A 12,195-nucleotide genomic window follows, 5' to 3' on the forward strand; every position below is an offset into this window, starting at 1 on the left:
ATAAAAAAATAAACATAAAATCACTTTGTTTTAAGCCAGAAAAATTGGGACAAGATTTTAGTTGTTATCTTCGAGACATAACCACATAAGATCTTCAACACTGAAATCTCACACTGACTGATTTGTGAGCACAATCAGTTCGCTCGTGACATAGTGATAAATTCAATTAAAACACTAAATCTAAAAGCAGCAAATAACAGCAGCAGTAAACAATCACATTTTTAGTCACTGTTGTGGTTTTCCACAAATTATGCATTTGTACACCAATGCATTTCTTTTTAAGCCTGTTTGCTGCATTTCTCCATTTCATTCTCTTTTTATAGCATTTGTTTGCTACAACAGTAACAAACATGATTTTTCTGCAGCTTGACTATGTTTAAATGTTTGTATACATTTAATTTATGCATACATTTAATAATTATGTGTTTAATCATTTAATTATATCTTTAAAAACTAAATAAAATGTGTATTTTTTAAGCACGGTTAACTTGCCATCTGCAATTATCATTAAGTACTGATAAGCAAAACATGTAATTGTACGATTGATCGATTATCAAAATAATCATAGTTGCAGCTGTAAAATCCATGACAGAAACAGTATTCTGACGATGGTTTCGTTGAGTAACACAATAATGTGTTAGCCATTTTATAAAACACTGCACATTTCACAATATTCCCTGATGCACTTTCCCCATCATGTGTTCCTGCTGCCAAGCCTGAAGTAAAAATATCCCTGTTCTATTTAACCACAATAACAGGACACCGCCTGTATAATGGATGGAGAGACGTGACTGGCAAACCCTTATGAAATTCACACCTTATGAAGGTAACGGGAGTTTTTGTCTGAAAAATTAAAGGAAACATTTTACGTTCGTATCAATTTCCAATTTCAAAAAGCTCCTCCGACATCTTAATGAAATCGATTTTGCCTCCACATGCCCAGTGACAGTTCTCCTCCAACACTACAGATCCTTCCCCTAAGGGAGCTCCTTTACTGTTATTAACTCGACATCACCTCTTGACAAGCTTAATAAACATGATACGCTGGCGAATTCACATGCCTCTACACTGCACTACTGATTGTGATCATGGGATCATCTCGATTGAAAAAACAACCATCTGCAACAGTTGTACGTTTAGCTCAAGTTGTTTTTATGACTTAAATCAGAAGCTTGACAGTCAATAAACCAAGAGACTTAATTGGGGCTTAATTAAAACACTGCTGTCACCTGACACGTGGGAGGTGGTAGCTCAGTGGTTAAGGTGTTGGACTTCTTCAGCCATTAGTTTAAATCCCTGCACCACCAAGCGGCCACTTCTGGGCCTTAGCACTCGACTGCTGATCTGTAGAAGTAATGAAAGGCTCTAAAATCAGAGTATATGCCTTAAATCTAAATGTTAATTTAGTCTCCTGCTCAATATAAAGGAAAAGTTTGAATAGAACAAAGTTTTGAATAGATTAGAATTGACATTCTGTTTAACACTCGACATTTATAATATTTTAGCTTTTATTAAAAAAACTCTTATCGAGATAAGGTTATACTTAATATTTAATATTATACTTAAAAGTAAATAATAAAAAAAATAAATACTATGTATTTAGACCAACAAAAGCATGTGCTTATATAAAGCAGGAACATAAACAGATGCTTAAGCTCATTTGAATTGGATATATGAATAATTCAGTTTGATGCTTGGTGAAGAGTCCAAGCTACTGCACGTGATGGGAATGAACAAAACGAAAAGCTTCAGTTCTGTGCAACCCTGCACTCTAGTGGTGGAAAAAACAAGCGCACTGATTATCAGCCTGCAATTCCACTGCTGTTGGATCCCAAACAGGGAAAAGATTGAAGTCTTTAAGTCATTAGCAGCTTCATGAAATGGATCAACACACAGAGACTGTACAATAACTCAAATATTGCTCAGGATAATTCATTAATCCTCACCGAAATTTTTCAGTACAGGGCTATCGGTGAAATCCTTTTTTACGTTTGGAACTAGATAGTTAAAATCTGGCTGGGGGAACGCAAGTTTGTTTAGTCTCCGCCTGGCACTTTAAGTTCATCTTCTAAAATTTTTATTAATAAACTTGGAAGAAAGAAAAAAAAAACAATGCCATGGATATAATAAACTAGAGTTAGCAGAGTGTCACCGTGGCTACTCACTCCTACCGAAAATAAGATTTGTATTGCGCATGCATTGAAACACTAAAGAATCAATATCACTAGCTTTAACCGCTAACCAGGAAGTGGCTAACAACTAATGTTAGCGCTATGAATTCTTTAGCATTTTATGTCCAGCTTCAAGAATTTTACTCAGGAGAAAATCCATGCAATTAATTGAAAATTGTTTTAAAAAATGTAAACTGTTGATGTTTACAAATGCTGATAATAATAACCTGCATTAATAAAAAACGACAAGCAACGCTTCAGCTTGAGGTGATGAACAGATGGCTAGAAATTCTCCCTCAGGATTTTTTGGTAAACAGCAGAATTCATGGTTCCATTTATCACAGCAATTTTTCCAGGTCCTAAAGCAGCAAAACAGCCCCAGATCATCACACTACCACCACCATATTTTACTGCTGGTATGATGTTTTTATTTCTGAAATGCAGTGTTACTTTTACACGAGGCGTAATGGGACACACACCTTCCAAAAAAATGTTCAACTTTTGTCTCGTCAGTCCACAAGGTATTTTCCCCAAATGTCTTGGGGATCATCAAGATGTTTTCTGGCAAAACTGAGACGAGCCTTTATGTTCTTTTTGCTCAGCAGCGGTTTTCGTCTTGGAACTCAGACCATTTTTGCCCAGTCTCTTTCTTATGGGGGAGTCATGAACACTGACCTTAACCAAGACAAGTGAGGCCGGCAGTTCTTTGGATGTTGTTGTGGGGTCTTTTGTGACCTCTTGGATAAGTTGTCGCAGTGCTCTTGGGCTAATTTTGGTCGGCCGGCCACTCCTGGGAAGGTTCTCCACTGTTCCATGTTTTTGCCATTTGTCACTGTGGTTTACTGGAGTCCCAAAGCTTTAGAATTGGCTTTATAACCTTTTCCAGACTGATAGATCTCAATTACTTTCTTTCTCATTTGTTTCTAAATTTCTTTGCATCTCAGCATGATGTCTAGCTTCTGAGGATCTTTTGGTCTACTTCACTTTGTCAGGCAGGTCCTATTTAAGAGATTTCTTGATTGTGAACAGGTGTGGCAGTAATCAGGTCTGGGTGTGGGGAGAGAATTTGAACTCAGGGGTGATCAACCACAGTTTTAACAGGGGGGCAAACACTTTCACACGGGACCATGTAGTTTGGGATTTTGTTTTCCCCTCAATAATAAAAACCTTCATTTAAAAACTGCATGTTGTGTTCACTTGTGTTATCTTTTACCAATATTTAAATTAGTTTGATGGTCTGAAACATTGTGACAAACATGCAAAAAAAGAAGAAATCAAGAAAGAACACTGTCACACCACTGTGTAAAATAAATAAATAAATAAAAATAAAAAAGGATTTGATTCACTGCCGTTTTTCATCGTAGGTACACCTTATCTGTGAGACAGAATCTGGGGAAAAAAATCCAGAAAATCATATTGTATGGTTTTAAAATAATTACCATTTTATTTCATGAAATTAGTATTCGATCACCTACCAACCAGCAATAATTCTGTCTCTCACATACCTGTTAATTTGTCTTTAAGAAGCCCTCCTATCCTCCACTCATTACCTGTATTAATTGTTTGAACTAGTTACCTGTATAAAAGGACACCTGTCCACACAATCAGACTCCAACCTCTCCACTATGGGCAAGACCAAAGAGCTGTCTAAGGACACCAGGGACAAAATTGTAGACCTGCACAAAGCTGGGATGGGCTACAGGACAATAGGCAAACAGCTTGGTGAGAAGGGTTAGGGTTAGTAAGTACTTTTGAAAATAGTAAAAATAAAATTAAAATCCAAAAACATGGAGCCCATCAGTGTGTCTACCTGATTAATCCGTGCATCATTACACCATGGATTAGATCATAAGAATTAAAGAGCACCACATCAGGCCAGATTGTGTTACTGCACATCTGCACCAATAGAAGAAACGCGTTCCAATACCACACAGCTGCTAAACCAGAGCTGATACAGAAAAGCCGCCCTGAGTGGATGACATCAGAATTCATCATGAATCACTGCCTTGCCATGACCCCTGGTGAAAGATTGATCACGACGAATCAACTCTGCCATCCTCAACGATTTTCCTAAAGCTGAAGGTAGATACGAGACCAAAATTTCATATCGTGTTATCTGAAGACGTTCACAATATACATGAACCATGAATTTAGTTTTGCCAACAGGAGGCAAATGCAACAAACCTTCAGGAAAAAATAAAAGTAACTAAAGCTTTTAATCTCTTACACACCCTTTGTGAATTTGCTTACAGTTTATAAAATAGCCTGTAGGTTTTGTTTCAGCTTAAAGAAGACCTGGTACAGGTTTGTACACTTTTGTAGACAAGATTCAGAATCGTAATAGATGCAGTTAAGCTGCACTTCTCTATGTGCAATTCAACACTAGTGTCCACAACATATTGATCAGATCAGTGCCAGAAAATGAGTTTTTTCCGAGCAGGACATCAGGCGGAAAAAAAAAAATGTTTTTTAAACAATTAGTAGCAAATAAACATAGGCGGACATTTAAACCACCTTTTTCTCCTCCTCTTTATCATCAATGTTTATTTTAAGAAACCTATTAGAAAGCTAAAGTCCTGACACTTAACAACGGCAAAAAAGAAATCATTCCATGGATAGTTTTTTGCACCGGCACTATAAGATGTCGTCAGGACCGATCTGTGAGGCCATTTATTATTCAACAAAGCATGAGATCATTCGGTTCATCTGGGGGTACTTTGGGGTGGATCTACATGGTAAAGGACGAGTTTGGGGATGTGCCAGTTCTGTAAAGATTGATGCGACAAACCTGAAACCTGCTTCCCGGCATGTATTTATGTGATTTATGTTCTCTCGCCCCCACACTCTCTAGCAGTGATCTGTAGTGTGCGTGCAAGTGAGAGCGAGATGTTGGTAGCGATGAGACGAGACGGCATGGAATTGCAGCAGCACAGAGCAAGCAGAAAAGGAGGTCTTGGACACACTGGGGGACCCCAACAAAATGAACGAGCCTAACCTACTTATATATATATATATATATATATATATATATATATATATATATATATATATATATATATATATATATATATATATATATAAAAAACTAATTTAAAAAGCAGGTCCTCAGTTACTTTTTGGATCAGTATCCAAATTTGGAATAAAACTTGTAATGTTTCGCTATTATTCGGAATAGTGAGTAAACTCTGATATCAGTTCGGCATCGAAAAAGGGACAAAACATTACAAGTGCAAAGATGTTCCTGAAGCGTTTTTAAGGTTCTCATTAAATATGATTCACCGGTGACTAAGATGGAGCCGTCTGTACAACACGCATACCAGCGTCTGCATCCGAATGAGCAAGTCACAAGCTGTTTCCTTAACAACAATAAACATCCCTACGAAACAGTAACCGATGAGGCTTCAAAGTTACATCATGCATCAGACAAGAGAGTGGTGAAAGTCAGGAAGGGACATGCCCTTAAGTGCAGGTGTCACGTTGAAGTCGATTCAGTGCTCAGGCTAAGCGTCTGCTAATTTATGGTTGGGGTAGATTTTTTTTTTTTCTTTCTTTCTTCTGAGATCTGTTTTGTGGAGCTTGTGTGGGATCGGCAGGAGAAAAAAAAATTGTGATGTGTAACTGGAGGATGATTTATGCACAGAGCATTGGGGGCATTTCTATTTTTCTCTTTTCTTCTGCTCGGACCTGTGCAGACACACACACCTGAAACACAGCACTAGTGCAAATATGCAAGAGACGATGACATACACACCTCAGGGTACAACTAGGTCCACACACACACAATCACGTTTTCAGCAGCTCATGTTGCAGAGGCACGTCAGCCAGAATAATGGCCCATTTATACCAGCCTAATCCTCACTCAGCTATAAATACTTTGGAGGCTGTTACAAATTTTTGATGTTAAAAAGAGTCCTTCTTAAAAAAAAAAAAAAAAAAAAAAAAAAAAAAAAAACACACTTGCTTTCAACCGATCTCACTAATCCTCTTCAAATTATCTTGTGCAGGTTTTTATACTGAAATTCTTGGGTGCTTTGAAGCACCTAAAAATGTGACCACTTACTAAATCCCTCTCCTCTCCCGTCTCCCCGTCTCTAAAGATCCATCAGTGTCAGGTTCGAGGCCTCCGCACTACAACACAAAGCCGAGCTTATCGCATGACATGGACACAACGGCTCAGGAAACGTCTCACTTTGCGGACTCGTAACGAGGCGATGTTAATTGTGTAAAATGAGGAATTTTGCGGTAAGGAAAAACAAACAGACAGAGAAGGTCCCTGTCCATTAACGGAATGAGGGAGACGTCCTCGGAGGCATAAATGAGCCGCTCTCGTTCCGCAAGATGAGACAAGCACAAAGACACTGAAACGGCTCTCCAGCCTGCTCCATGCTGATGGAGAGAGGACTGAAAGACGAGACGAGGAAGAAAACCAGCCTGTAGTAACGCTGCGTAATGAAACCTGCTGAGATTTACACAAATGTACTCGTAATGGTTCTGCTGTAGCTGTGTGTCCACTCGCTAATGTAATGGCTGATCTGAGACAATACATGGAGCTTAACAACAACTGACTAGAAACTGTACAACAAACTCTACTAGAGTTTCTGCTCTGATTTGGTAGGAATAAAGAAAGAACATATCGCTGTTATAGACTTTAAAATGTTATGCTAAGATTTTAAAACTAAAAAAATTGCAGGCCACATCCAAAAAACACCGTGTGCTATAAGGCTAAAATAGGCCAGCCGGGTCGTTTTGCTTAGTAACACGAGCTGAAGACTTGGCGTACCACGAGGCCCTGTATTTAAAAGCACCCGTGATTTTTCTAACCTGCTCCAGATCAGCTTATACTTTTAAAAGAAAAACTTCCAGCTTTGATGTTTTAAGTTCTCATTATGCACCTCTCGCTTTATTCCAGATCAGGGATTTTTTTCTTTGTTTTTAATTAATTTTTAAGCACTTTTTGAAACCACACTGAACCTAGTTATTCGGGATTTATTATAGTACATGTCACAATGCATTTTTACTCACTAATTTTACTTCTATTATCCAAGCGATGGTCAAACTATGTATTTTAAAGCAGAATGAGAGAGGATGAAGACATGACAGGTGTCAAGAGAAAAGTACCACAAAATATTTTAAAAATAAAATCATACTTAAAAAAATCATAATATTGCTTTATTTCTCAACACAACTAGACTAATAAGTATTACAATTATCATTTGCATTACCGTGCAACTTGCCTTGGATATTTTTTACCTCATTTCTCTGCACAATGCACCTTTATATTTGCAAATTGCTTTTCACTCAACTACCTCATACCTGCACTTTTATACAACATAATATACTATGTATATTTGCACTCATTGTGTAAAGCCAAGTGCATTTTATTGGCTCTGACAACAATAAACGCATATGTATGTAAACAATTTAAGAAACAAAAATATCAAGGAAAAAACAAAACAAAAACAGCATCGCTACTTCCCCATTACTTACTGTAACCTATGAGAAAAGAATTCGTACAGTGTGCACATGGCGAGTCTATGGTAAAAAAAAAAAATTAGGAAAGAAAACAAACTGGGAAAGCTGTGAGCAAAAATACAAACGCTCCAATCTTTCAGAAACAAATGTCTAACATTAGATTCTCAATCAAATTTAATTCCAGACCACCAAACAAACATTGAGTAAACATATAAAATGAGCACAAGCATGGCTGAACGTGCCAGTCACACATAGGACATGTTTTTCCACACTGTTTTGTTTATGTCTGAAGTCACCCTCACCTCAGGACTAGAAACAAAGAATAACTATTGAACCATCTTGGGTTTATTACTTTAAGTATACACTTAACTTTACCTCAGGATTTTGGTTATTTTAGTACATAAAGCGACAAATCACAAGCAATCGTTCACAAACATTAGCTACATTTAACGCATATACATTTCTTAAAATAATAATGAAAACATTAGCTGGAAAAGAGATCAAGAAAACTGTTTACATTTGACAAGGATTGTGCAGTATTTATGCTAATTTTAGATTTAATCCCAGATAAATAACTGAAAATGCAGGTAGTAGATCGGCATGGATGAACAGACAGACAATTCCTAACATAGTGCTGTAACAGTCTATTCTCTCTACAGCCAACCTGTAATGAAATGCTCTTTGACTTGTGTTGCTCACTAAAGTAACTAGCATATCGATTTGTTGATGGAAAACAGTGTTATTTAAAGTGCACTTAGGAAAAGAAGGCTTGGGCTTCACAGGGCCTGGAAAAGGTAAACCACTGCACAAGTGTTTCAACTGCTTCAGTCATATTTCAATCTTCACGAGGTTCAAAAAATCAATAATCAAAAGATAAACGGCTGAATCGCTGTATGATTTATACAAACTTAACTGACCCAGAACTAAAAAAAAAAAAAGCAGTTATTGAAAGAACAGAAGCAGCTATAACGCCGGTCACTGACTGATTTCATGTTCACATGAACCACAGAATTTCACATAAGATGATCAACATTTATCAAAATCGATATAACTATTGTTCTGAAACAGTGGTAGTTAAAGAGCCTGGTGAGGTGAAAAGGCTGCAGAGATTGTGATTGTGGTTGTGTGGATGTAATTGTAAATGCATGCAAACCGTTTTCTCGAGTCTCCCAATTTATATACACAATACCGACCGGTTAACAAGTTACTTAGACTTTTAATATAATATCCATATTAGTTCAGATCTAAAAACCTTTCTGAAATGCTATCCGTCTACACTTGTGGTTTAAAACGCTTCCCAAAAAAACGCTTGTCCATAGTGAAATGCCTGAAAACGTTTGCATCTCTACACTTAAAACACGTACAAAAGCAAAAAGCCTTGACCTGCAACATTTCCATCGGGGGTAGGTTCCCTTTCATTCTCCTTTATTTGATGCGATTGTGAACACTGGAAAAAACATGCAGCTTGAAGCTTATAGAAAGTGACATTAATCTTTATCGGCCCTAATAAACTGAACAGTAGGCACAACTGCAGTACAAAATCTTCCACCATCTTGTTGAGTTGAATTGGTCAAATGACTAAAAAGGTTCAATATCGTTTTTTCTAAATCGCCGCTTACAACATGAAAACGCTGTTTGCTACATTTCACTTGTTCACTAAAGGAAAAACACTGTCAGTGTTGACTGAAGACCAAAACAGAGAGAGAGAGAGAGAGAGAGAGAGAAAAAAAAAAAAGGCTTACAAATGTGGTTACCAATCGAACCGAGCAAATCTTCTGTCTGTACAATCACAAGTATAGAAAGCAGCAATACTGTAGATTTGCACTAATACATACCACCTATTGGAATGGGTTTTGGAGGTCGGAGCAAACCAGAGAAAACCAAGAAATTCCAAACATGCACAATAAGAACATGGGGAAAATTTCTACACTGATCGAACGAATGAATGAATATGATTGGCATCCATGTACTTGTGCCACCTTTTATCTCCTCATAATCCACTGTGAAGCACAGTGGCCTGGTTCTGATTTCAGCAGGAGCATGAACGCACTCATAAGGCATATTTCATTTGATGATCGTGACCATGCCCCCTGCAAATCCACACCCCCCTGATAAGACAAGGGGAACTGCGAACAATGCCCGAAAGCACCACACTCCATAATAACCCAGATACCTGCTGACCATACACCCCGACAACAGTGTGCTCAAGAACCCCATTCCTGAAGTACCCAGATACCAGCAGACCACGCCACCCAACAACATGCTCAAGGACCACAACTCAAATACCAGTAGGCGTGACCTGTACAGACACCAACACCACCACTAAGTGATTACGTCAGCTCATAGCCCTGATATATGCAGAACACGCCCCCTGACAACAGCATGCACAAGGACTATAATTCTCGATATGTGCAGACCACGCCCCCCGACAACAACAAGCATGCTCGATGACCACGCCCCCTAATAATCCAGATGCCTGTAGACCACGCTCCTTTGCAGCATGCACAAGGACTACAATTATCGATATGTGCAGACCACGCCCCCGGCAACAAGCATGCTCGATGACCACGCCCCCAATAACCCAGATACCTGTAGACCACGCCCCCCACACCCACACACAACAGCACGCTCTAGAACCATAACCAAGATGCCTGTAGACCACGCCCCGGACAACCGCACGCTCAGTGACCACGGCCTCTGACAATCTACGAAAAAAGTCGGGAATTGAGTTTGTGGAAATTTGCAGCAATTCCTCTGTTACGATGAAGCACGTAAACAAAATGGATGACAGAATACGGCTATAAAGGCTGCGGCCTGGTTTCCCCCCCCCCACACACACACACACACACACACGACAAAGCGTCTGCAAAAAAAAGTAATAAAATACACCTGTAAATGTGTTTTAATAAACAGTACCGCGCTGCAGGTGCGCTCATTACCGAGGTACTTGATGTCAAAGCCGCGCGGCGCTTTGAGGGACCTCCGGGTCCAGGCCTCGCGCAGCGCCTCCAGGTGCTCTTCTTTGCCCTGGATGAGCAGCACGTGCTCGTCCAGCCAGCCGAGAAAGAACGTCTCGGCGATGGCGTCTGCTACCATCTTGTTCCAGAAGTGCTCAGTGTTGAGCGCCTTGAACTCGGCAAACACCTCGTAGCCGGTGTGGTGGCGCGGCGGCTCGGCGCTCTCGGTCACACCGCGCGACTCCGCGGGCGCGCGCCGCGACAGCACGATGGCCAGCGAGTGCGGCGCGAGCTGCAGGAACGGCTCCATTCTCCTCCGGGGCTGCGCGCGCGCGCCGACCGGGATCACCACGCGCGCATGTCTCGGGTTGTTTATTTTTTAATTAATTAATCTTTCAATAAATAAATAAATAATTATGAGGAGGATAATTTTTTTTTTACGCCGTTACCGAACAAAGAGCGAGAGAAATAGCGCTGAGTTCATCATATTCGGTGTGCAGGCGCTGGGACATGTTTCCTTTTGGCGGATGCGTTTATTTCAGCGCGTTGCACGGGGGGAAAAAGCACAAATAACAAGCGCGCGGGACAAGGCGTCGTTAATGCGGACAGCGTTACTACGGCTCTCCGTCGATGGCGCTTGATCTCATCCGCCTTCTCACCTTCAGCAGCATCATCGGCACGGACACCGTCAAGCATATCAACATGAATCACCGTGAAGGACGGGCCGCACGACCGCCAGGCCGGAGAGCTACCTCCAAACGCCAAAATGCAAGAGAATGACGGAAAACCGAAATCCAGAGAATTCTTTAATATATATGTCTATAAATAGCTGTTATTCCGACGAAACGGGAGCGCTCGCGCCGGCGCGTGCCTTCGCCTCCCTCCCGGTGAGTCACTTTATCACCTAGGCGCGTGCGCTGTGCCAGGTGTTTGGCTCCACGCGCCCCCTGTCTGTGGCGCATTGCTACTGCAACTGCAACTTTGTTGCTTTTTTTTTTTTTTGCATAAACATCCTGGCAAAATATTCAATTCAGTTTTCTTTTTTATAGATAGATAGAAATTCATTGTAATTGCATGGTACAGGTTAGGGATTTATACATCTCGTTGCATAGCCAACGATTATGATACATTAAATGTACATTTAATAATTGCAGCAGCAACCTATGCGATACAATACGATTCACCCCATTATGTTGCAATGGTCCGATTTTGATTTGATTCAATGCAATACGATGCAATAAAGAAAAACTATACAATACAATATAGTACAGATAGTTCACTTTTATTACTTGGTTCAGACAGACAGCAAATCATAAATGTTCCTAAGTGCCTTCTGAATTCTAATGCATGGCCCTTTCACAAACAGGCCTATGTTGTGTAAAAAAACAAAAACAAAAAAAGATCAAATAAAACCCAGTGGCGGCCCGTGCATTCGGTACCTGGGCCTTCAGTCACCCAACTTAATCCACCTCTTAATACCACCACTATGATGTCGCAATTATAGAAACCATCAATACAATACAAAAACGCGTAGCATTACAGAAAGAGAGAGACATTTCACATATGGAGGGTGAATACCATTTTACTAAAGCAAG

At 39.8% G+C, this 12,195-nt stretch overlaps 1 protein-coding gene across 1 annotated transcript; it reads right to left on the minus strand.

Annotated features, from left to right (window-relative positions):
• Positions 1 to 1,131: 1,131 nt before the first annotated feature.
• On the minus strand, positions 1,132 to 12,160 carry LOC124392346 (storkhead-box protein 1-like). The gene is made up of 2 exons (XM_046859256.1): positions 10,583 to 12,160; positions 1,132 to 1,344 (listed from the first exon to the last, which is right to left on the minus strand). The coding sequence occupies exons 1-2, from the start codon at positions 10,908 to 10,910 to the stop codon at positions 1,289 to 1,291; spliced, it is 384 nt and encodes a 127-aa protein (XP_046715212.1). The 5' UTR covers positions 10,911 to 12,160; the 3' UTR covers positions 1,132 to 1,288.
• Positions 12,161 to 12,195: the final 35 nt, after the last annotated feature.

Source organism: Silurus meridionalis, chromosome 10 (genome assembly GCF_014805685.1).
Source record: "Silurus meridionalis isolate SWU-2019-XX chromosome 10, ASM1480568v1, whole genome shotgun sequence".
NCBI classification, from domain to species: domain Eukaryota; kingdom Metazoa; phylum Chordata; class Actinopteri; order Siluriformes; family Siluridae; genus Silurus; species Silurus meridionalis.

Bases quoted from the DNA above. Each gene is read 5' to 3' on its own strand.
- LOC124392346 (XM_046859256.1), bottom strand. From the start codon at position 10,910: ATGGAGCCGTTCCTGCAGCTCGCGCCGCACTCGCTGGCCATCGTGCTG. The intron at 1,345-10,582 runs GTAATGAGCGCA...TTACTTCTACAG, and splicing joins CTTTGACATCAAGTACCTCG to ATCAGCAGTCGAGTGCTAAG.